Here is a 26417-nt window from a genome sequence, read left to right as displayed (position 1 = left end):
CCCACAGCACGGCCCACACCAGGTCCACTGGGCCACAGCTGATCTGCACCACCTCCCCTGGAATGCTCACCTCCTCCCACACGGAACCTTCCGGATTGTCGTGGCGGATTCCGTCCCGAAACCACACCTGGGGTTAGTGGGGAAGGGAGAGCATGAGGACAGGATGATGTTTGCCAGTCCCCTTCCTGGGATCATCTCACGTTAACAGTCATATTAACCTCAGGCCATCAGTGAAAACCTGCTATTATATATATATATATATATATAGGTATATATATAAATAAAATGATTAATTATTGAAATTAGTCATTGACGGATACCTACAATGCTATGGTGCATTTAAAATTAATACAAGAAAAATATCGTGATACTTATGACCAATATATATTTTTAAATATGTACAAAAATAATGTGATAATGTAATAATTCTTTATGAAGTTTTTTTTGTATAGGGGCTCCGCTAGACAAATCTCAATTCCTAGCTATTGCTGCGAACAGTTTGCTTTGGGTGGATATTGTACGTGTGTTTTGGGGGTTTGTGTGAAGCTAGTTTAGGTTGCGGGTGGGCCGAAGAACAGACCTTGCCCTGCAGAGAGACGGCCCACAGGGAGAGACGACCGGCGGGCTCTTCACTGACCTCCCAGCCCCCGCAGCTAATGTCACTAAACGGGTCGGGCAAGGGCCCAGTCTCCTCCGAGGGAATCTGAGAGAAAAACGCAAACAAACACACATGCACACATGCAAAACAAGTTAAGATTATGCATTCGGGATTTGTTTGCACCTCCACCCATCACACTGTAGGAAAAGGAAGACACTAAAAAGAACCAAAGGGAGAAGATCAACAAATGGACTCTACTCTACAGGATGGATCTCAGTGAACTTTGTCTTACCTGGGATTGAATGCATGCACGGAGCTACAGACAATAAAATGAGAGTTTTCTGTAAGTGAAAGCCATAATGAGGAACTGTTCATGAACTCAGGCAGGCATGTTTATGTGTTTCGGCTCGCACCTTGGCCCAGGTGTCCCTGGCTTTGTATCTCCTGTACCGAATCCATCGCCGGCGACGGACACAGGAGTTCCACTTCTTGTCTTTGGTGTAGGTGGCTGGAAAATCTATGGCATATGTCCAACCCTGTGAACAACCAACCACAAAAACATAGAACAGCACATTGTTGTTCATGTGACATTATTTAAAATCTAGGCAAGAGACCCTAACCCTTCCTTTAAATGTAGCCACTACTTAAAACCTTCAGTATGTGTGACGTCAATATGTAATGATTTAAGAATGACTCCGCAAACAGGCAGAAAAAAAATGATCAGGCAAATTCTGCCCTGTACAGAACTTACCGTTTTGTCTGTGGGTTCTCCTCCAATGTTCTCGTCCGCGTACCAGTCGCCTTCCCATTCCCAGCTTTCCGAAGGCAGCTGGAAACTCTCCAGTGGCTGGTGATCGAGCCCAGTGACATCACTCCACTGCCAGCGGTCGCTTGGCAACAGGCGATCAGAGAATCCGTCCACAGGGTTCCACCTCTGCATATCACAACAAGCTCCTTATCATCTGATGCTAGGAATACTGTGATCCTAAGATGCTGGTGACAACCTTTATCCGAAAGTGGTTTGTGTAAAAAGCAACCAACAAGTGATTTGTGTTTGATTGACTAGGAAAAGTAAAAGGGGTTTATATCTCGGTTATGACATTTCTTGTGGCAAGTTTACATAATGAAGTGTGCATAATGTTCAGCACCCCTGTAGAAAGTGTTGACTATTTTATCAATGGCCAAAAACCCTTAACACCACTTACATCTGCTCTCCATGGCAAGACAGAGGGTTTGTGTGGGTGGATGACTGAGTGAAGTGCCTGTGTTTGGGGCTGCGCACACCTGGTTCTCAAAGGTCTCCTCCTGATAGCGTATGGGCAGGTCGCTGGCGTGGACGTTCAGGTAGATGTTGTGGTCGCAGGCGATGCCCCAGCAGCACTGCTGCACGGATGTCACGCGCTTGAACTCCAGGTGCGCATCGCGGCACTGTTCCCACAGCTGACACGCTGTGGACAAGCTGTATACGCGACCGTAAACGTCCACCGCCCACAGGAGGGAGCTAGGCATGGTGAGGCCTGCAACAGGGACACAGATTACACGTTGGGAACCACCTTCCAAGCACAGCTCCACTGTGGTTCTGCTCGTACCACTCTGAGACACCATGAGGTTTAAGTAGGTGGCTGAGCTGGCATGGCATCACCATTTGGTGACCAACGAGATTCATTGAGAAGACTTAAAGATTGATGCAAGGAGCGTTAAAGAAGCTGGCACAGGACAGCTGACAAGTCAAGGCTCGGTTTCTGCTGCACTCACACATGGCTACATGTTTTGGGGATTTAGCATGGAATTTTTTTTTTGCGCTACACAGTTAAAAGGAACAGCGACTTGCTCCTGTAAGAATGGTTAACTTGTGTGTTACATGTCTGCAGGTGTGATGCATTCAAGAAAGCTATAGGCTACTATACTGTACGATACCATACTACACTTACGTTAGCCGTTAGTAAACACTAGACTAGGCCATATGCATTGCACGCCCTGTTAACAGCTCAGTTATCATCTTATCATAGCGTTAAAATTACGTATCAGAAGGTTGCAAAGACAGTAAGATCAAACGCATTTTGACAGCCCCTCCGGAATAAAACATCAATGGTAATGCAAAATGCAAATAGCCTACAACACTGATTGACTACAAGACAGCTATTTTGCTGCCAATGACTATAACGTTAAATCCACTGAGGTGGTGTATGTAGTGAGCTGTCGTCGGTAAAATCACAGAAATACAGGTAAAATCACAATGACACACAAAGCCCGTTATCGAATCTGAGCAATGCAATGATGCGTCGATGCGTGAAATGAATGACCCTAACAAGCTAGCAAACAAGCTGACATACAGGGAAGTAAACATCAGATTGACGTAGCTAAGCCGTTGGTTGGCTAAAGCAGACGGCTGCTGCGGAGGGAAAAAAGCGGAACGTACCTTTCACTCTTTCCTGTCATTAGCTACAAGACGTTAAATTGAAACGTGGAATGTATTGAGCCTGACATATTCATTTTACGAGCACTGTTGTCATTCTCGCCCTGTTCTCATACTCGCCTTGTTATCATCCCACCTCACCTAACACTAATCCGAAACAGGAAGTATGAAGTTGTTGGCAACTTTGCCTGCTTCATCCATATGAGGGCGACAAACACCCTCATATACAATGAATCATTTCGCGTGGTCCAAAACATTCAGAGACTTCTAAGACGGGCTGTGAACCGTAAACTAAAGGGAAAACAGAAACCATGATGGTGTAAATCCCACGTGTGAAATGGACTCAAATTGGCTCACCACCACACAAAGGTATTGTTAGGTAAAAATTCACCCTAGTTACCTCAGGACTCCCGAGCTGCATATAAGTATATTTATTAGACAAACAACAATTGCAATCGGGCTCACTCCCAGCACAAGGCTGAAAGTGAAGCAATGATAAACACATCGCCCAAGGTTTATATAGACAGAAGTTTAGCGTTCAGTACGGATAACCACGTGGTGGATCTCTGACGTCCGAGGCAAGGATGGAAGTTTTGCACAAGGTCGGAAGAAGCACAGTTCGACCCTTCTTATCACCTCTGGTCTAAACATGCTCTTGTAGCCTACATATGCAGACTAAGTGGCACCTAATAATCTAAGTTACACACACACAGAAACACAGAAAAGCCATGTCCCTGCTTTCATAAGCACATCATTTATACAAGGAATATATTTATACAAGGCACTTAATTAATATATTCTTAAGTCATTTACAGTGCTGGGAAATTATCTCCATCAGGTATCATTCAACAACTGCTTAGTTTCAGCTCTTAAGACCACTGCCCTTACTTTGTTGTCATTTTGGTCTGTTATCACAACTGTGGGTATTCCAAGTACGTGGTTTAATGACACACCTGGATACGTTACTGTGCGGTCAGGGTGAGGGTTTGGTACCCTGTAGACTGGGTTCAAGGTCTCTCCCTGCGCTAGTAATGGTGTCAGAGGTGGGATGGCTTGCCGCGAGGTCATCGGAGGCGTGCCCCGTATGTGAACCATATGAGGGACCCCAGAGATGGGTGTGTGGGGCGCCCTGGGATGGGTGTACAGTTGGAGGATGCGTGAGTGTGCATGAAGCGCATGGGAGCAATTCTCACAGGGGAGGGCAGTGACCGAGTGTCCTCACTACACACAAGGGTGTGCTCTGACTGCCATGCCAACAACCCTGGCTCTTTGGCGTTGCGGTCAGGGTGCAGGTTTGGTACCCTGTAGACCCGGTTCAAGGCCAGGTGGGGTGACTGCTCTCTCCCTTTGTTACACAGAGTCAGTGGTAAACCTCCTTAAAGAAGAGTCCTTTGGCTTTGTTTTGTTTAGCTTAGAAAATGAAGCCATAGGAGGTTTACCACTCACTCTGTGTTAACTTGCCCAGGTTTGTCACTAAACCAAGACCTCCTCAAACCTCACATAACTAGGCTATTACATGGAATGTGGTATAATGCACAGTAGCTTATAGTTTGTAATGATGGAAGGAAGAACAACTGAGACATGAGCCATGAGTATACCTTTATTTTAAACAAAGTCTCCTTGTACATTCAAAATATGGTTCTTTGTTGAAAAACAAGGTCTCATTCTGTCTCAGGATGTGCATATGGATGTTCAAAAGGATACTTAAAAATAACTGGAGAAAATACCAAAAGTTCTCTATGGTGCGGTGTTACTGAAAACATTAAAAAGTGAATACTGCAACAGGCGAGCAAAAGAACAAGAAATGTGGTAAAGAAAGCCATTTCCCAGACATTTTCAAAACAAATGTGTCAATAACTTTCAGGCGATATGCACGGTGTCACAAGTTTAAGGGGTGGGATTTAACAGTAAGTCACTGAGGTAAGAATGCACATCAGTTTTCAAGAATAGATGAGGACAGAGCCAAGTCAGTTGCACTCAAGGGCACTACAGGTAGGTGGATCACTTCACGATAGGCATTTATTGCTTTGTTCCAACTAGGAAAAAACATCTTTGTAATATATGGGTCTCTAACCAGAGCTGATCCATGTAAGGGATCACTACCAAAACATCTAGAGCAAAGACAAATATGTAGGTATAGGCATTTTAAGTAGCCTACACAGTGTGCACCCACACAAAGGGGAAGGTACAAACACACACAAACACTACAGTGCCAAAATGGTAACTATTGGCAAAAAAAAACAATCCACATTCCAAACAGGAAACAATCATTCAGCATTCAATGGGAAAAAATTAAAAAGTTAAGTCATCTTAGGCATTCAGGGGTGGGGGCACCATATTATTTAAAAACACAACAGCAGTACTTGCTCTTTATTTTCAAATAAAAATGCACTTGTCTTTAAAAGGAAAGCTGTTGCCAGGACACTGACAATATTCACACTAATTCTGCTTCAAAATAGAGATCTATAGATTATTAAATTATATCTAAAATATATATATAAATAGCCTCATCCCTCAGTGGACATGATAATGGCACAAAACAGTTGAAATAATCTTGTGGGATGGTTCCAACCATGCAATTCTACCACAAACTCTATCCAGGAGGCCAAGTGGTCATGGCAGGTCCAGGCGGCCCCGGTGCCTGATCTGAATCCACCAACTTTAGAGCAAACCCCCCCCCCCAAACTTCCCTGACACCTTTCTGAAAAGCACATGAGTATAACCAGAATGCAACAGAGTTAGTATAGGGTGATGCTGTTGTGTTCAGGCGATCAGCTGGAGGGGAGAGGGACGTTGGGGCGTGGCACCCCGGACCAGCCCAGGTGAGGCAGGCCGGGACACGCGAGCGCTCGCGGGGCGCTAGACGTGGGGCGCCGATCTGTCGTTGGTGACTGTGGGTCGTAGTTTAATAGTAGCAAAGGGGTTCCCTCCACTGTAAGAAACACATGACAGATTTATGACTAAAGTGGTTATCTCAACTGCCAAAAGTACTCTGTAAATGATCTGAGAACAGTAGAGGAAATCCATTATCTTAAGTTACTCACCCCAGGAAAGGCGGCTTGGAGATTCCATTTGATACAACCTGTTCAAACACAAAAAAAGAAAAGATGCAGGTATTGGAATGGGGAGCGTGTAGGCGTTTTTTTCACGTGTATCTCATCTCCATTTCCCTAATGGGGACTTGGCCAGCTTCTCGGATGGACTGGTTCAATCAGGATGTCAACAAATCATTCTGAAAAACTGCAGCTCAGAACTGAGGGCGAACAGTATGTACAATGACCTCATCGCACATGTCAGGAATCCTGATCATCTGGAAATGCCAGCACACTCCATCTCTGCGCTGACAATCTAATCACACAACTCTCGACTGTGTTGCAAAAGTGCAGATATTATCTCCCCCCAAAATAAGTGAGCTCACAGTCAAGATATGAGTAAACATCCGTTATTAGGATCTATGAAAGTCAAGATAAAAATGACACTCTGATGATTGATTGCCTCTTAAAACGTTTTGGATTGTTTCAGTTCTTTCCACCAACAGTATTTAACACCATCACTCTGTTCTCTCAGGGGACAGAAGAACAAACATGACAGTTTTACATAACCAGAGCACCACTGCATGAGCTGAAACTCGGCAAACAGCGACAGTTTCCCCTCTCACAGCCCTGCCCCCCCTACAGACCACCAGCAGAGGGCAGGCTGGTGTCACAAAGGGCTGCTGACGGGGCCCGTGGGTCTCCGGGGCCCTTGGCCCAAACCTACCTGCCTGAGACTCTCCACCACCCGATATGGAGCGGGGTCACCTCGCTCTGCAGTCATGTGATCAAGATAGTAGGTGTGTGTGCTTGTCTGTGTGTGAGCTTGTGTGTGTGTGTGTGTGTGTGTGTGTGTGTGTGAAAGGTTCTGGCTGCTGTGTGCGGATGGCTGCGTCTTGCTGGAAAGCCTGAGACAGCAGTCTGTGGCGGGGCGCAGAGGGAGCAGAGCCAGGGTCTCTCCAGGCTCAGAGGGAAGCTGACGCAGGTCTCAGCTAATTGATGCAGTGGATGTGCCGAGCTCCGCTTTAGCTCACCGCGCCGCCCCCTCTGTGACTCGGCATCTCTCTCTCTTTCTTTCACTCCTTGCATTTACTTCATTCTCTCGCTGTTTTCCTCTCAGTCATCTATCATTTTATTCTTTCATCTGTCCCTTTCTGTCCTTCTATCTGATTTTTCTTCTTCTCTGTCTGCCTTTCACTTTTCCACTCTCTCTGACACTCAAGGACTTTGCTTGTTTATCTGATTTTCACTTCTCCTCACTATGGCTATTTTTCTTTTTCTTTCAACCTCTCTCTCTTTCTCTCTCTCTCTCAGTGAAGCCACAGAACCAGGCTGGGAGCATTTTTGAAATGTCTCTTTATTTTTTCGAGATGACAGCAGCGCTGCACATTCCTTCCCTGTTCTTCTTGGCCCTCGCTTGGAAGAAAAGGGAGGGGGGTTACGTTAATGCAAGTCACCCTGCAGCCTTTCCCCTTATACATGCCTCTGCTGAAAGCCTCCACACCACCCAGCATATAGTCCCCATTGGTATTCACAGAGTATTCATGGTCTGGTCCATTCGTAAGCTCCAGCTGAGTCTCTAGCCTCAGGTGGAGACAAAGGGAGGGAGAGGGGGGTGGGAAGGGGCGAGAGATGGGACTGTTCAGCGAGTCTCTTCAGAGGGGTCGGCTGGCTGGCCAGCGCTCCGTAGCCCGTCTCAGGTTTGTCCCCCCGGGGGAAACCAGATCCAGAGAGAGACTGGGATTGGATAGGATGTTACCGCATGGCTGAGTCTGGTTGTGAAGTGACAGTGCGGGTAAAGAGGCGTCCTCTGTACTCAGCAACTGTGATTTCTTTTGAGAAGTCAGTGGAGGATTTATGAAGAAAAAACAGACTAGGGAGAGACTGTTGTCAACTTCTAACACTTCCTGTGACTGATTTCCCCCACAGCTCAGAACATGAGCACTGTTCCTGTAGACAAACGGAGTGTAGCACAGTAATGTGCATGAAGCAGGTCCAAGCAATAACTTTCGTGAGTAAGTTACTTGATCAACATCAGTGTTACACGAGTTTAGTGACCACTGGGACATGCACTGGGGACATCAGCCTTGAAACGCTTCAGAAAGTCTAAGGCAATGAAGCAATGAACTAGACTAGGTGTGTTGAGTGGCATTCGCGTTTCGAGATGAGCAAAACGTCACTGGAGGACGACAAGAGGTCAGGGCGGCCATCCACGAGCACAACCCCCGAAAATGTTCAAGAAATTGAATTAATTGTGCATCAGGATTGTCGCATAACCATCAAGGACATCGCTGACTTTATTAATGTGTCGGACTTAACTCTTATCTAGTCATTTCGAATTTTTGTAGTCGAGTTGTCATGCAATAGCCCAGGCTACTGTTCCAAAACATGTGTTGTGATTTCTGTGGAGATCTAGCATTTAATTTGTGTTGAATAATCATGTTGCCTTCATTATGTTCTTCATTAGTTCTGCGCTGTGGTTTTCTGTAATTTTAGCCTTAATTGTTTTCCTTTTCCTTTTCCAGGTTTGACAATAATTTAATCAAAATAGTTGTTAATATTAATTAGACCTACACAGCTTTCTCAGATTAATAGGATATTTTAATTAGCCTCACCTCATAGTGACTCACAATTGATGTAGCCTAGTTGTCATCGATTAAATGCTGCTATACCAAAGTGTGCCTTTGTGGTTGTTAAGGCTGGGATAGTCAGGATGTAGCATATTCATTGTGCTTACAAATTGGTACATTTCCGAAATGGCCTGAAAATATTCTGTGATAATTTTGAGATTTGGCTCTGGTTGACTTCCAGGGAGTGTTTCAAGCATGGCAGGAGCAGTGTATGGCTGCCGAAGGCGACTACATTAAAGGGGATGGCGGCCAAATTTAAACCAGGAGTGTTTTTTTTTCATAGGCGCAGTCCTCATATGATCACACTGACAATAAAATATTTCATACTGGCTGGCAAATCTCTGCTCATCACTTTATGTGATCCTCAGTGAGGAGACAAAGCGGAATGGGTATTCCATCCCTTTACCCCTCCTCCCCCAACACCCACCCCACTCCCCCACTCCCTCCCTAAGTCCCAACACTACTTTAAGGGATACATCCTAGCAGCTGGTACTGACCGGACTCTCTGGAGAGGGAATGAAGGTCTTGCTGGGGCTGTCCAGTGACGTGTCGCTGTAGTCGGCTGGTGGCAGCAGCACGGGGCCCTCGTCCTCCTCTTCGTCAGGCTGCTCATGGAGATCATCTCCACCACCGTACACCGGTGTGTCCATTCTGAGGGTGCCCCAATAAGGCCCAAAAAGAGAAGGCTCAGTGACTTAGAAATGAGTTAAATCAAGACATGATTAAATATCCAGCATGTGATAATTCTCTGAATACAGACGACTTTTCAACTGGATTTGGCAGGGGAAGACTGTTGTGGAGGTGCGTCACAGGCTTAACCAGGAAAATTGAAAAAAAAAAACATTGTCTGATGTCTGAGGTCAGAAACAATAGGCTCTGTATGAGCAGAGATGGCTTGTTTCCATTCTCTTGTCTCCAAGTCTACACTGCTGCACTAATGCAGGAAGGGCTTACCTGTTAGTCCCTGCTGGCTCGCTGTAGGGCCGGCAGTAAGATGACGGGAACCATCCACGTCTGTGGCAAAACAAATAAATAAATAAACAGAGAGCATTTAATCAATTTCTATTCCGTCTATGATAAAAGCTTTTATGTATATGTGTGTGTGTGTTTTTTGTATGTGTGTTTGAGACTCGCTAACCGAGACGCTAAGTGTTTAGAGGAGATGACTGGGTGCCTGAGAGGAACACGAGTGTCAGCGACTGCATTAGCGGCAAGAGCGGGAGAAATCACGGTGGCTGCGCACCTCTCAGTTGTACTGCTGGAAACCATTTGGTAAAAGCCATCTCTGTTAAGATACGGTTGCTAAGAAACTGCCTTAGGAAGCAACTGCTATTTATTTCCATGCAAAAGTGAGCCTTGAAATAGTTAATAATTGCTGGTTGTCAAGCAGTTGGATGAAATAAAACATATATATTATTGACTGACCACTACGGAGCCCCCGTATGAGGGAATTTCTGTGTTCCCTTGTAATATTTTTGCCATTACCTCACAATAGTCAAGATGACGCAAACACATTGTGAGGGATTGCAGGGGGATTGCAGCTCACCAAAAGCAAACAAACTAAAAAAACACCACCATGACCCTAGGGGAGCTTAGCAGATCTCCGAAGTGGCAATTGAGGAAATCTGGTCAAATCTGGCTCCCTTTACAAATGCTTGACTTGAAATGGTACTTCCTTGTATACACTGACGCTTCATAAACATGAAGGAGGGGGGCGAGAGGGGAAAGGACGGGTGTGGAAAGAAACTAGGAGAACAGCCCCTTATTGTTATCTGAACTTGTGGACCATATCACTTGGCTCTTTGAACTCAGCCATAACGTGATGCAATAGCGCTTTGGAATGTATTAAAAACTCATTAGCTAGCCAAACACCCACCCGTGATGCCATGGGAACGCACCTACACGTTATAGCATTGATGAGGACGTTAACTTTCGTGACTAGCCGTGCTTGTGCGCTTGTGGTCTCGCTTCTGGGTCCCTCAGACCTGAAAGGAGCGATCATCTACTTTGACCTTCCATTAGCAAAGTTGCAAGCGTGTCTCGTCTGGCATGTCAGGCATTCCCAGAGAAGCAAATCAGCGGTGAGAAAAAAATTAACAAAGGCCGAGAACAAGTATTTCCACTCGGGGCTGGGCAACGGTTACAAAACGCATATCAGCGGCAGGGGAGTGTGACTGGGTGTGTGTGTGTGTGTGTGTGTGTGACGACTACATAACTGAAGGAATGTGTTGCCAGTCTTTGGTTTCTAGCAACCATATCAGTGAAGCTATGTAAACGCTTAGAATGATTCTTGGACACAATGTGTGTGAAACCTGTTTGATTTCTCCAGTCATGCATGAGACCAGGCACGGAATAAAACACAATTGCAAATCAGGGCCCCGCATGACGTGGCCAGTGCTTCAAAACATGCCTTTCCAAGGAGACATTACTGTGCTCTACTTCGTTGTTGTGACTGTTCTGTTGTACATTTACTTTGTAAATCAGATTGACAGACATGACATAGCTGGACTAGATGTGTGCCCTCACTGAGTAAAATCACAGTGTATTTCATTACTGACAAAATAATCCCGATCCATCATCAACATCTACTGCAGAAACACTCAGCTGCTCTCAAAAGATAATGGAAGCTGTGCACACAGCCAATGTCAAAGGTGCTGGTACTTAACAGACAGACTTCCCCAACACCACCTCAACTCCTCATCCCAGGTTCATCATCAGTACTCACTGTCCGGTCTTCTCCAGCTCTCCGTACAGCCAGCCGTCCTTCTCCTCCTGGATGAGCAGGGTGATGAAGTCTCCGTCATCGAAGCTGAGCAGCGTGTCGTTGTTGCCGGCCGTGTGGGGGAAGATGGTCAGCACGCGCGGCTTCCGCATCAGGTTCATGTCGCTGGACACCGAGGTCGACCGCGACAGGCCACTACTGCCGAGACTGTCCTGGTCTGTGGACTCTAGAGACGAGAGATAGGTAGGAGCTACAGAAGGGTAGGATATTAGGATCAACACAGTGACTAGGAAAAACATCCAGTAGATCTGTCACAGACCTGAGCAGTGCTGACAACATTGTACAACTACATTTCATACGGCTGGTTTTAAAACATACAAAAACATGCCTCGATAAATACTGTGTCATTGATATTAAAAAGCCTCTGTCAAGTGAACTTTTTTAAACTCTTGGCATGTGAGCTTGAGTACCTTCAATGAACCCTGGCTGTGACGATGGCTTGCCATCCCTAAATGCAATTTCCAAGCCTCACAACCCCCCTTTCCACACAAACTGAGAATTCATTATAACTGGATGACTCAAAATCAATGGGATAGCTTCATTACCTACTCCAGTTCTTTCCTTCCTGTCTCTGTAAAGGTCAGTGCCCATGTCATAATTGAAACATGCAGGGGATGAAAAAAGCAGCAGGGAAGGTAGACAGATCTTGCGCTATCAGCAGCAGCGAAACTAAGAGAGCGGTGCCGTTGGTCAGTACCTGAGTTGAGGTCAACAGAGATGGGGCTTCTGGGAATGTCCTGGGTGAACATGTTGGCCAGTGGACTGATCTGGGCTTTCAGGGCGGGGGCAGGCGGTGGCCCAACCGTTTCTGAATTGCTCTGAAAATCAAAATGACATGAATGAGATGAGGACGGGATAATGGAAAAGATATCGATCACAACATACAGGCTTCCGGTTTCTCCCTTCATTTACCATTGGCCCTGCTGGCAAACCCGTTAGATTAAGGCTCTGCCATCGACTGAAATATCAAAGTTCCTTTGGCCCATAACCAGGGCAAAGAGTGAATAAGCACTTTGTTGTTATACAGTCTTTCATGTTTATCAAGATAACAGCCGTCTTATCAGCTTAGGATGCTCACATTCCAATCTATTAAAAACTCTCTGCCGGACAATGTGTGGTCATTTAGTAAAGTGTTCGTCTTCTATCTGATCCCACTCTTGGTATTGGCGATAAGAGCTCCTTAAATTCCTTAGCTTCTGAATTGTGTCATTTCATCCTATCAAATGAATGCTCCACATACCACAGAGCTCAGTTCATCACCTTCAGCATTACTCTACAAGCTATGACAAGTGAAACCTATCCCAGCAAGATAAGACAAGATAAGATAACCAACTCATGACAAAGATCAGTCAATCTCTGTGAGGTGCAGTGGAGTGGAGTCAGTGGCGGTTCAGCTGGCTCCTTGTGGAGAGGACTCACCCTCGCTAGGCGCTCCATGAGGGGTGAAGCATCTGGGGTCATGGACACAGGGGTGCGTAGACCCTCGATCATGGTCATCACTGTGTCTGGCACCTTGGTGGCGTCACTGCATTTGTCTTGCCAGACGGGAAGCTTTTCTTCCAACATCCCTTTGGCCTGTGCCGAGAAGACATGGTAAATATATAGTGGCAGACAGAGAGGCAATTCAGGCTGCTTTACAGAAATAAGAGCAAAAGGAACATCCGAAACAGACAAAGTTAAAAGTTATTCATATTAATACCTGCTTTTCGTTTGACACTGAGTAAAAAATACCATTAAGTGTGGTTATCAATATGGAAAAAACCCAAGATTAAGGCCCTTCAATGTTTTTACTGTTCCAATATAGTAATGTTGATGATTGGCTGCATCACCTTGTCGTGGAATGTGGACATATGATGGGCAAAGGTGCAATGCTTGTCAACCAAGAAGCAGAATCGTCTCTTCTCCTCCAGCAGTGCCTCTTGGCAACCTTCGGCAATGTGCTTCTGCATGTCCATCTGGCGGGAGGAGAGGGTCTGTATACACTGCAGGATAGAGGGGAGAGATCACATCAGCTCAGCACCGCGTAGCATAGCACAGTGAGGTGCACAGGACTGCTTATCATTCCCAAACACACAGCACTCACAGCAAGAGGAGAGGAGAGGAGAGGCGCACACACACAATCTCTAAAGGCAATATACTGCACACCACACACACACACACACACACACACACACACACACACACACACACACACACACACACACACACACACACACACACACACACACACACACAATCTCTAAAGGCAATATACTGCACACACACACACACACACACACACCACACACACACACACACACACAATCTCCAAAGGCAATAACCTGCAGACATGCATACATCCAGTGAGAGGCATTGCATGTCACCCAATGTGTTTTAATTCAAAAGCTAAACCAAAACATGCAAACTTGGTTCTACAGATGACATTTTTTAACCATATGTTCTCTTTAGCTGGTTATTTTTTACTGACCTACACTTCTATCAGTATATGAGAGTCAGTTTAAAGAGGCAATTTTAAGAGACATGATAAATCATATAGTTGCACCATCACACGTGCTGCTTCAAAGTCCATAGTTCATACCATCAGTGAAAAAAAAGCAGTTCTAGCTTTCAATCAGAATTGGCTCTTTGCTCTTCTATGGAAACCATTCCCCCCATTTTCTCTGACAAGAGTTGTCATAGCGACAGGGAAAATGGTCCATCTCCCTGGTGTAGGTTTCGGTCTGTTGTCACAACCCTTCCCTTTAATGTCTGGCTCATCTTCCACTCCCTGTGCCCCCGTCTCTGGCGACAAAGCTGTGTGTTTCTCTCTGAACAAGTGCCTATTGTGCTTCCTTTTCTTGCCATGTCGCTTCTGCCGGTGAAACATATCAACCCCAGGTAAAGACAGGAAGCTATGTTAACGAGACGCCAAACTGCTGCTCTCGTGTGTGTGTGTGTGTGTATGTGTGTGTGAGTTATTTTTTTTTTAATTCATATGAAATTCAAGTGGCTTCTGTCTGCACTGAGGGGAGGCTTAAAAGGGTGCAGCAGAGAAGGGGGGTGCACTTTAAATTTGGATACCAGTCAATACTTGGGAGAGCAAGACACATAATTTGCCTCAGACCCCACATCCTCAGCTAAACGTGGTAAACATCGACCGGCCTGTTCAGACTCCATGCCGTGAAGGCAACAACAAAGATGAATGGCAAACACTCACAACTTCTATTGACCACCCGAACAAACAAAGAGAAACTGAAGTATAAAACTAGGTATAAAACGCTGTGTAAAAAAAAGGGTATTCCATTGGTTGATACACTAGTGTGGGAAAGGGGGACAAAAATAAGGAAAACTATAACATGACGCGCTGCACGCCAGTGTTTAGGGTTGAGCCCAGTCTTCATAGGCACGGCGAAACCCATCTCTTGACTGCAGCGGCGCACTGATTTACAGCACAGTAAGAGCCCCGGTGCTTAATGCACGCGTGATAAAAGAGACGGAGAGCTGCCTTTGTGGAGGCTAATGGCTCAGAGGGCACGGAGTCAGGAATGACCTCACTCTGCTGGCCCACGCCCACGGCTCGGGACACACACTTTCATTTGTGGGCGATGGGGTCAAAGAGGAGTGGGGGGGGGGGGGGACACAACAAAGGAATGACCTCCCTCTGAAAAGGAAGGACTAATAGAAAGGGAGAAGCACCAACACGGAGAATCTGCCTGAGGCCGCAGGTGTGGCGCAGGAGGAGTTTTGTTTTGTTGTTTTCAGCCTTTGTACTCAAGGAATATTTTTACCTTTGTTTTCTTAATGCAAAAGATTGAACACTTACAGTACATTCAGAAAGTACTTCACTTTTTTACATTTTGTCATGTTGCATTCCTCCTCATCAATCTACAATTCACAAAGTTGTCCCTAAGCCACTCCTGTGTTGTCGTTGTTTGTGTGTGTGCTTAGGGTCATTGTCCCTTTGAAAGGTGAACCTCGTACCCTGTCTGAGGTCCTGAGCCCTCTGGACCAGGCTTTCATTAAGAGATCTCTGTACTTTGTTCCATTCAGCTTTCCCTCAACCCTGACAAGTTTCCCAGTCCCTGCCACTGAAAACAGCCCTACAGCATGATGCTGCTACCACCATGCTTTACTGCTGGGATGGTACTATGCAAGTAATGATCAGGTTTTCTCCAGATGTAATGCTTAGAATTGAGGCCAAACTGTTCAATTTTCAAAGTCCTTTAGATGCTTTTTTTGCAACCTCCATTTGAGCCTTCCTGTGTCTTTCACTGAGGAGAGGGTTCCATCTGGCCACTCTGCCATAAAGCCCCAATTGAATTTCAAGTTTCATAGCAAAGGATCTGAATACTTATGTCAATGTGATATTAGTAGATTGATGAGGGAGAAAATGAAGGCTGCAACATAACAAAATGTGAAAAATGTGAAGGGGTCTGAATACTTTCTGAATGCACTGTATGTGGCATTAATGGTGTTTGGAGCTATCACAGTCAGCTAGAGTATAAAATGTAAGACATTTTATGCTAATACTTCTCAAACAGGGAAAATGCAGGTTCTTGTTATGCACTGTCTGGAGTCAAAGATCACAGGCACTCCACCCACACACTCAAATGTCCTGTCGTCCGAGCGGTCAACAACAAACAAACAATAACATCAAACAGCCACATACAGCAACACCGCAGAGGAAACTCAAATTCAACTGCAATTTAAACGGGCATAGGGCAAATAATGAATACAGTTTGTGTTCTAATGGTAGCCTACATAGATCTCAGTATTGTGGGGCAAAGCTTTCTTACTTTGCATCCTATACCCATCAGTTTATATATACATCACAGTTTATCATAACCTGACACTTAAAGACAAACTTCAGGATTTTTTAACCTGGGCCCTAGTTTTAGATGTTTTTCTGTCCAGACTTTTACTAAGGACAATTATTGATCCTAATCGGGCCAGTATTGAGTGTTGAGCAACCGTAAATCGTCTGTACAATAAAACCCCATGAGGCCAGCACGTCAATGTAAACCACTGGTTTTCGCTCGTAAATGTTATTGTAAGGGTCTGACAACATGGAAAGGATACCTACATAGATACATCTGTTTACCTCAATAACTGTAAAGAAACTGCAGAAAATGACTGTTTGCACAGTCAGTGTTTGACCAGTCTCGTTTACAGGTGTATCTCAATAGGAATCCTTTCCATGTTGTCAGACCTTTATAATGACATTTATGAGCCTTTCAGTGGCAAAAACAAGCGGTATACTTTGACGTGCTGGATTCCATTGTATAGCCTTTTGCGGTTGCCGGTTTTAGCGTCCTAACTCAATGCTGGGCCGATTTCGATCATCAATTATCCCTAGTCAAAGTCTGGACTAAAAAAGATCTGAAATAGGGCCCAGGGTTGAAAAATCCTGAAATGTTCCTCTCACCTGATAAAAGGCACTATGTACATTATGTATAATATATCATTTTGCGGTGCTGGTCTGTCTATCTTAACCTATGTATCGCTGTGCATTATGTCCACTGTCCACTTGTTCAAACAGGTCCCCAGTCACCTCACCTCATTCTCCTTGACCTCATACTTGGAGGAATGCTTCCCCTGGCTTTTCCTGCGAAGCTTCTTCAGGTCAGACTGCGAGCGGTCCAGAGAGTCCTGCTTGAGCTTGTGCTCTGACTGGTATCTTTTGAATGTGGCCTGGGGGGGAACGGTGACACAATCGCTGCATCAGTGATAAAGTGGGAGCAAGATATGTGTGTGTTTGTGTTTGTGTATGTGTATGACATCACCCAAGCCCACACAGGTTTGGCTAGTCCACGTTTCAGAGAGTAAAAGTTCCATCTTAAGTATTGTGGTCCACCAACTGCATGTGCTCATAGCTTGCTTAAACAAGTGCAGTGGTGCATAGTTAAAGCAAAACTTGGGCAGAACTTTTACCCTCCAGATCTGATACCTCCCTACCCAGCGCCACCCCTTACATTCATATACTTGACATCCAGCTCAGTCTTCTTCTCCAGCTCAGCAATGATATCTCTGTGGAACCTCTTGAACTGGGGGAGAGGGAGCAGAGAAATAAAGTGTCTTTAAGACGCGACAGAAGAGGTTTTCAAACACACTCAGGTGACTTGATGTAGAGCCGGGGAAGGTATGTGTGTCGTGGCTGATAACTGCATTAGAATAGAAACTCTTATCAGTGGATTCACCTTATCGGGCGACCATGGCGAAACATTAACATTGTTTTTTTGTCTCTGTGCTCCAAAGCTATGTTAGCTTTTAGAGCCATGTTATAACTTCAGCAAACACAGGTAGGAACAGACATATCGGGACGGACATGCGCACTGGGAAAAACAATCTATAACATGTATTTGAACAGGCTTGTAAGATGAGGTAAATTAATTGAGAGCAAAAAGGGGAGATTGTTAGTCTGTGTGCGTGTGAGTGTGTGTTAGTCTGCACCAAACAGTCCATCTGTGCACGGTTTTAATCTCCAGACTAATGGAGCTCTAATGGAGACTTCAGTCATCTCACTGTGACATTCTATTAGTGCTGGACTGTCTCTCCCTCAGCAAGCGAGCGACTAGATCAGATAAACGGATAAAAGGGACGGACCGTGACAAAAAGGGAACGCTACGAGCACTGTTTGTGCTCCTCGCTTTTGAAAAACAGTGCTGCTAAAGCTGAACTGAGTGGTAGGTGTGTTCTAGCACTGGTAAGTCAGTGTTGGAATGAGCCAGAGGTAGTATCAGAAAGAGAGAGAGAGAGAGAGAGAGAGAGAGAGAGAGAGAGAGAGAGAGAGATAGTAAGGGAGCTGGCCTATTCAGATATGTGGTTATACACAACCTCATGTAACTGTATGTAAAACTGTATGTAATTTCTCCACCCTGTCATGCAACACACTCACCGTCTCCTCCAGCTCCAGCTGGACCTTCTTTTGTGACTCTGAAATCTCCATCAAAACAACACCTGTGGGGACACAATTCATCATCATCCCGACAGCCATCAGAACTCTAAATACCGACATGCACTAAACACTAAGCACTTCATTGACTACAAGTCACATACCATCTCAGTCACCTTACACATGTGCATAAACAAAGCTGTATTAATTGATGTATTTATTGAAGTACTTAAGTCTATGCCACCGCACTTTGTTCTACTCTTAATGTATATATATATTTTTTGAGGGGCTGTTCCTACTGTTTTTGGATAGTTGTAGTATTGTTATGTTATATGTTGTTGTTGTGTTATATGTTGTCCCTCGTCACACCAACAGGAGAAGCACTCAAAATTTCGTTGTATAAATACAATGACAATAAAGGCTTTTCTATTCTATTCTATTATCATCATCCAGGGTTTAATTTATTATCCTTCCCTTGTAAAATCCACCACAGATTAATCATGGTTTCAGAGATACAACCCAAATGATATCAATACACACACAGACTACTGTAGAGTCCAAACATATTATTTCATATTCAACATAGGATGAAGGGCCCTTTAAAGATTCCACCTACTCCTGTGTGATATATATTCTTCGAGTAGGCTAAGCATATTTACATTTCAAGTACCATATGGCGACTGATGCGGTGTTTGCACTGGTTCCAAGAAATGACTGAAGTGTGCTTAGCATGACTCCAGATGTCTACATACTTTCAATAATTAAATTCAAATTAATTTTCTGAACACTAGCACTATCAGAACTTGTGAATATGCAGATTAATTTGGAAGGCTCATTTGTCGATGGCAAAGAACCTGCCGGTCAGTCACAACAGAAAGGCATCACTGTCAATAATGATATCTCCAGAGGCCCAGACAAAACACACAAGACCCAGACAGCACATTCAAAGCCACTGTGAACATTGGGGGGTGGGAACATCTATTACTCCCTCACAGTAAGAGAGGGATCTAGGCATTCCACATTATCACAGGGAACAATATACAAGTCTGGCCAGAATATTCTAGTGGTGTCGTCTCATACAAATGATGGGCCATTTGCCTGTGTAAAGCCTGACTGAACCATTAAATATGCAGCCTGAACCAGTTGCCAGGGAGAGCAAATGGAACAAAAATTCAGCTTAGCTTAGCTCACCACACGGATGTATTAGACACAATACAATAGGAAAGCACCTGTGTCAGTTTACAGCTGCCATTTTACAGTCACCCCCCTGTTATTTGCAGTTTATGGTCTCTCTGAAGGGTACTTGTGTAACGGTCACTGCCAAAAAGTAAACAAACAGAACGACGACAACAACAACCGATGCGTATGAAATGGTGGTGCGAAGGTGAGTTTTGCCGAGCAGAGCCCCACACGTGCTTATTACAACAACATCCCCCAGCTAAAGGTCAGCAGAACGTGCTGGTAAATGCAGCCTTTGTGTGCGGCACACGGGTGTGCATCGGCGCCGAGTGTTTTCACAGCTCTAGAAACAATCTGCCCGCCGACCGGACCACCCCGACCCGACCCCCGCGGAAAGGTTACCGCTCAAGTCGCGAAAAGCTGAGAAACATAAACAAACTGTCCCATGTCTAGCTTCTCTGGGTGTGCTAGTACCTCAAAGAGTTGAAGTCTCTTTGTCTACCTACTCCCTTCAGATAATCACCACAGCATTGGTTTGACTGGATCCGGCCAAACTGGATTGATGCCAGTTTAAGACATTACTGGAAAACAGGGCGTGTTCAACCGACTGAGATTATCTGCTGGGCACCTTCTTTGACACATGAAAGCCAGACTGTGAATACAGAAGCAGCTTCATCTATGGCTGTGAAAGTGTTAACAGAACACATGTCAATCCATTGCAACTACGAGTGAAGGCAATACGTGAAGTGATTCAGAATGAACACCTAAAAGTGATCTGTTCAGACACACTTCTTCTGCCCTCAGTGATTCATCAGCTTAAATCTCTGTGGCTGATTATCACTGACTGGCATATGGTCATAGGGGTCTCATCCATACATAACTGCTTAAATATTACCAAGTGCACATAGTCAATTGAGTAAAATATTACCTCATACTGCTTCTGATTTGTGAGTGTGTGTGTGTGTGTGGGTTGGTGTGCGCACGCGTGCAGTGACTTATCGGAACATGGGCCATGTGTTTACCCAGGTGGTCACATGGGCCTGTCAGTCAGAGTTATTGGAGAGGTTTTCACAGCTCGTCTCGCGCCGACGCCAGACAGAGCCATCCATTCTCACCTCTTTCCCCTTCATCAAGCCTCTCACTGCCAGGATACACAGAGCGTGGGGTGGGGGGTGGGATGGAGGGTATTCACGCTGTATGCTAAGAGTCAACGTGTGGTGATGATTACACAGGTAGCTGTTTCTGTGGCAGATTATGTGCATATCTTGACGAGATGAAACCTGAGATGATTGATTGCTGGGGGGGAGGGGGGGGTCTGTGGGGGTGGAGAGAATCTCTTGTGAAAGCATGGCATGGCACCAACCATGATCCGCAGTCTTCAGACCGTCACCGACAGGAGACACGTAGGAACGAGTTAACAGGAAACACACTCAGCACGTCCACACCAGGTGTGCCTCCGCAATCGCAGCCAAATCTTTTGGCAGTTCCACCTTTTTTAAGGCACGGCTGGCTCCTTGGCAACGCTGATACTGGGCTTAGGCAAGAGTGCAGGGAGTGGCGCTTGCTGCAAGGTTGCTAGGGATGAATTATTGTGTTTTTTTCCTTCTCTCCCTTTTCCTCCATCAACCCCCCCCACCGCCGCCACCTCAGACTAACACTACACCGCTGTGACTCAGAAAGTGAGCTTTAAAGCAATGGTGACTCAAGCAGTCCTGGAACAAATGCACACCCTTTGACAGTTGGATTTTTTCCGGGGAAAATCCATGGTCTCTCATTATGGCTGGAGCAGCTGATGTTGAAGTGAAGGCACAAACCAAAGACCTCCAGGGCTGTCTACTCTTTGAGCCTCGAGAGCACTTGACTTTAGGAAAAGAGTTGCACTGTTTGCTTTGGTGGAGGCCAAACTGTTTACTCTGGGGCCTGGTAAAGCCCACACACTGGCTACAATCATTCCGGTCACCCACTCAATCCTCACCCTGTCTCGGTCTCGCTCTCTCTCTCTCTCTCCCTCACACACACACCATTAGCAGGTTATTACATAAGCAAAGTGAGAACCAAGTGCAATTACTGTGTTGCTTAAACACAGATAATGTGATAGATGACATTTTAGATATGGGCTATTTCACTGCGGTCATATAGTGTCGACTCAAACCCATGTGACCCCTAGGTGACCTATGAGATAAGGGGTGCAGAGGATGACAGTCAAGTGGAAAAACTGTGGGAGTATATCACTCACAAGGAGTGTGAACAGCTCATGCGTAAACATGCACTTGGAGAAGGACTCATCTTTTCACATAAGAAGGCTAGTCATTGTATAGTCATAGTCAGTCACTCCTAACAGAAGACCCATAAATTTCAATTTCTTGACATTTTCAAAAAAAATATAGACTTTGTAACTGTCTATGCCCTTCACAACATAGAAAATAAATCACAGTCACTTCACTGACACAGCCTCTAACTCTGAGAAATCTGCTGAAGACAGAGTCCATGAACAGTGTGTAACAGTAGGTTTCAGGTGCATGCCTGCGATGCGGGCGTAGCTATCTGACCCGTAGAGGTACATAACAAAGGAGCAGACTGGAGCTTGGTGGGTAGCAGGACACTGTGGTGGCCTAATATTTGACCACTACTGCTGTTCTTTGAGAGGAGGTGTGAGAGGTGAGGAGACACAGACAGACAGACAGAGAGAGAGAGAGAGAGAGACTAACAGTACCAGTACAGTCTTGGGAGAAAAAAAAAAAACAGCCTCTCGAGAACGTCTGACGTTACATCTTGGGACCTTGATGAATAAGCCCAAACCACCGAACACACACACACACACACACACACACACACACACACACACACACACACACACCCTAAGCTTGCCTGTGGTCGAGCCTGTTCCAGTTAACAACATCAAACCACGGCAGCGAAACGACACTCCGGGAGGCAACACACTCCGAGCGGCCCTGGCCATGTAACCTTTCCAGGGACAAGCGTTCCAAATAACCCAGGTCACCGGAGCAAGTCCCTGCTCCCACTCGGAGAACGATCTCCTTCCCAAGGGGCAGGGCCTCCCAGGGCCCAGGCCTGCCCCTCTGAGCTGGTGCTCCGCATAACTCTGCCAGCTTCTGAAAAGGTGGAAGGGCGGAGGGTCAAATGGAGCCCTTTGTTGGCTCACATTCCAACCTGGCTGCATTTCAATTTCATTCCTCTCCCCTGGGAGATGCCTAATATTTGATCGTGCACTACCACAATACCAAGAAAGACAAAAATATCACTGCTGTAATAGTCTGCAATTTCTTTTCTACAAACGGTGGTGTTCTCACAGCAGCTGCACACAAACACATGGGAGTAAAGCTTTAATATTATTGTTCTGCCTCACTGTACACCCGTGAGGGCGGCCTATAATAAGAGATGTATGCGCACCCAATCATGAACATTCTATGGCAGGAAGGAGTCGGGAAGTCTGGTTCTCTCTGCCATGCCTGCTCCTGTGTGTTTGCCTAGCTGGACCATTCCACCCATGTTCTTATCAAAGACAAGGGGTGCCACACGACAGGGGTTGACAACAGCGCAGTTCATTTTCTCTTTACTTGACATGAAGGGACCTTTCCCGACAGTCTGACAAACATGGACATGGCCTCGTACAATTGTGGGTTTGACTGCTGGTGCCACATCAATGGTCAATAGGGGAAATCCTTCAGCCAGTCCAAGGCATTCTGACAGGACAGAGGTGGGTAAAATGTTGGGCGCTTAGTTATCAGGCGTGTGCTGATCTTTTCCTATTTTATCATGAACTCATGGCCATTAAGTGATAAGCTTATTGATGTTTTCACACCGTCGCATGGGTACCAAGTCAAAGCTCAACAGTTATATGGACGTGAGTATACACCGGGTGAGTCAGAGCCTATTAAAATGCCATTTAGCATATGGTTGAGCTAACACATGCTCGCTCTCTGACGGCAATAGCTAGATCTTTTGACTAGACACCAACGGCTGGTTGGGGGACTTCTCGGGGATCCAAATATACTGATCCAGCCCAAGACACACCCTACACGCTACAGAGGCATTCAGGAACATGTATGCCCAAGTCTCGTCGGTCCAAAGCTTTCTCCGAGAGCTGGCAGACTGCGCTAATGAGGATCCTTGTGGTGTGGCAGATGGAGCCGAGACGAGGACAGTCTCTCAGGATCTCTGTTTGCTCTTGTGTGTTTGCTGCCGCTCTCGGTGCTATGTGTGAGAGAGTTCACACCGTCTGATCGTCGTCTGAGAGCGAGCCCGGGCCACATAGCTGGAGCCACAGATGTTGTGCCCGTGGCTGCGGAGGGGCTACGGCAGGCCAGCAAGGCCACAAAGCACTAGAAAGTTCTGGACTTCAAGAGGAATTTGAACATACAAACCATAGAGAGCCAGCAGAACTTCATAATTATCTCAATAAATATTCTCTACACTACATGAGTTATTATGATGGTCTCACATGACAGGATCAGTCTAATGAGACACATTAATATGGCTGATAATGAGTCATAGCTGATCATTTCCCTCATATTATAAAAAGCCTTACAGTAGAAGGCCTAAAATAGCAAGGGCTATGGGGCTCCCTGTCAGCGCCCTGTGTGTTAATCAGCCACAGTAAAAGAGGTTAACAGCTAATGATAAATGAAGCAAAGCTTTGAGGTGAACCTCCAAATCCACCCTCCCCTCCCACACATGTGCATCCATCTCTTCGTGGCACGAACACACACACACACACACACACACACACACACACACACACACACACACACACACACACACACACACACACACACACACACACACACACAGACACACACATACATGCCCCCTTCTCTATGATCTTCCCTGAAATAATACATTGGATGCTGAGTCACTGAACAGAACGAATCCTCTGTCAAGCCCGTTACACCGATGCAAAGTGAACTAGTATGTTTTCTCTCAGGATAGAATGGTGATTGGACTAATCAGCTCTTTGTTTTCTTGGACACGCACGCCGTCGTGACTCATTCTCCCTGGCACTGGCGAAATGGCCACAGACTTCAGACCAGCCAGGCCCGACACTTACCCAGCTCTCTGGAGACCGGCGACACAGCGGCGTTCTCTCCAATCTTGGAGACCGCATCGAAGTACGCCTTCCCAGCCAGGTTCATAGCTGTGACGAGAAGACAGAATGGCATAAGTATATGATGCACAGATTCTTCATACACAAGTCTAATGCAATAATCCTCACAGCACAGTGGCACCGTACCTGTCACCGACTTCTCATAGCTCTTTCCCAAGTTGACCAGGTTCCGCAGTGCAGGGTTGAAGTTTTCCACAACATTCTGATGAAGACCAAAGTGAAAAATGACTTAAATACAACTAAACAAAAACATGATCAGACTGCTGGCCAGTCTCCTATCCCAATGATCCACAGTGTTTGTGACAGGCCATAACTACTGCTGATGTTAGAAATAATTGTAATATTTTTACTAGAAACTAGTTTTATGTGTCTGAAAAGCAGAGGAAAACAGCACTGTTGAAAATGTATTCTGCCAATTTTTTTATTTCCTGCAAATAAGTGACATTGCTGCACTAAGCTATACTTCAGACAAAGTGACATCGGGAGTCTTGACTGAAGATTATGCTTCTTAGGGCAATTTAGAAAATAAAATCCTTTAAGTTGTCAACTTTTCAATTGATTTACTGGCGCTGGCAAAGTGAGAGGTTTGTTTATACAATCCATAACACTAAAAATAGCCCAGCACGACTTTCAATCATTAACCTTTTAATTGAAGTAAGCAAGACCAAAGTCCTTGCGAAGAAGTTCCAGGGCTAATTCTCTACAGGAATGCAGCTCCCGACAAGAAACGCCGGGTAGTTCCTCTTTCTATTCCCCAGGCACACCCTCGACAGAACAATGCATGGTCAGGTATGCAACTTTTACACCCCACTAAAACAGGTTCCTTCACTCCATCCCTGAAACCGGCTCTAGCTAGGGAAGATGGACTTACTGTGAAATGATTGAGGTCCCTGTCACTTTCAACTCTCTTTTTTTTTTTTTTAAGTGCAAAGTACAGGTAGCTCAGGCAGAGGCAAAGGTAAAGCTGATTTGCAAATGAAGTTTCATCTTAGACAACGTTGTTTAAACACTCAGGACATCAGCACAATATAGCCTAGCCAGTTTTTGTGCTCGAAGGAGACTGCCTTTGATCACTTTGGGATGATGTTTACCATTAAAATACCCTATCCAGTTTCCGACAACAGACCGGTTACAGGTGCAAATGAGAGGTATACAAAGCAGCGTATTTAACACTATCCCTGGCTTCGTGTTTTGTTTCTAAACAGAATATAATTCATGCCTGTGTTGAGCCACTGATATTTTTCGCGAGCAAATACATGTAAAAAGGTCACTGTAGTATACGATCAACATGACACAATCGCCATCTGAACATGTCATAAATATTTACCTTGTATGTACTTTCAGTAAGCTTATTCACGTCCTCGGGGTCTCTCGACATATTGTTGGTTATTCCTCAAAGCCCACGGAGAGAAAGAGCAGTGGTTAACCACACAGACTGTAAATCCAATCCAACAGCCTCTCTTGCGCTGAAAACCGGTCTCCACTTACGTAGTTTGATCAGAAAACATTAAAGTCAAATATCTCAGGGACTAAGTGGATGCGAGTCAGCGCAACTGTGCGCCCATGGCGAAACCACACACTGCGACCTATAGTCAAACTTCCCTGCGCCTGACTAGAAGGACATAGGAAAGGTGGGATTCATGACGTCATGACCACTGTTATGCACTTTCGATGATGTGCAAGGTGCCTGGGTGGGTCCAGTTTACTAAGTGCTGCTGTCAAAACTAACGTCCCAAAATCCATGCCAACAGTTTGGGTAGCATATTTACTCAGCTAAAAGTACT

At 45.4% G+C, this 26417-nt stretch overlaps 2 protein-coding genes across 5 annotated transcripts in view; both read right to left on the bottom strand.

The window, feature by feature from the left end:
* tecpr1a (tectonin beta-propeller repeat containing 1a) overlaps positions 1–3194 on the bottom strand; it is an 18427-nt gene extending 15233 nt beyond the window's left edge. For 2 of the 4 annotated variants that reach the window (XM_031560885.2, XM_031560887.2), the window contains exons 1-7: positions 3018–3194; positions 1883–2115; positions 1350–1532; positions 1012–1134; positions 891–914; positions 581–703; positions 1–127 (exon numbers count right to left, since the gene is read on the bottom strand). The exon at positions 1–127 is cut by the window's left edge and continues 48 nt beyond it. In XM_031560885.2, the coding sequence (XP_031416745.1) occupies positions 1–127; positions 581–703; positions 891–914; positions 1012–1134; positions 1350–1532; positions 1883–2107 (805 nt within the window). In that variant the 5' untranslated portion in view covers positions 2108–2115; positions 3018–3194. The remainder of the gene's footprint in view (positions 128–580; positions 704–890; positions 915–1011; positions 1135–1349; positions 1533–1882; positions 2116–3017) is intronic. The other 2 variants (XM_031560886.2, XM_012838881.3) reach the window with 2 other exon arrangements.
* Positions 3195–4600: 1406 nt separating this feature from the next.
* baiap2l1a (BAR/IMD domain containing adaptor protein 2 like 1a) lies at positions 4601–26265 on the bottom strand. Its single transcript, XM_012838899.3, has 14 exons — positions 25961–26265; positions 24760–24835; positions 24577–24663; positions 18333–18394; positions 17410–17481; positions 16994–17128; positions 13288–13440; positions 12878–13033; positions 12156–12276; positions 11402–11648; positions 9631–9690; positions 9174–9327; positions 6059–6096; positions 4601–5946 (listed from the first exon to the last, which is right to left on the bottom strand). The coding sequence occupies exons 1-14, from the start codon at positions 26009–26011 to the stop codon at positions 5874–5876; spliced, it is 1485 nt and encodes a 494-aa protein (XP_012694353.1). The 5' UTR covers positions 26012–26265; the 3' UTR covers positions 4601–5873.
* Positions 26266–26417: the final 152 nt, after the last annotated feature.

The sequence above is a fragment of the Clupea harengus genome, chromosome 23 (assembly GCF_900700415.2).
Source record: "Clupea harengus chromosome 23, Ch_v2.0.2, whole genome shotgun sequence".
NCBI classification, from domain to species: Eukaryota; Metazoa; Chordata; class Actinopteri; order Clupeiformes; family Clupeidae; genus Clupea; species Clupea harengus.
This window is presented reverse-complemented; position numbering and strand designations above follow the sequence as displayed.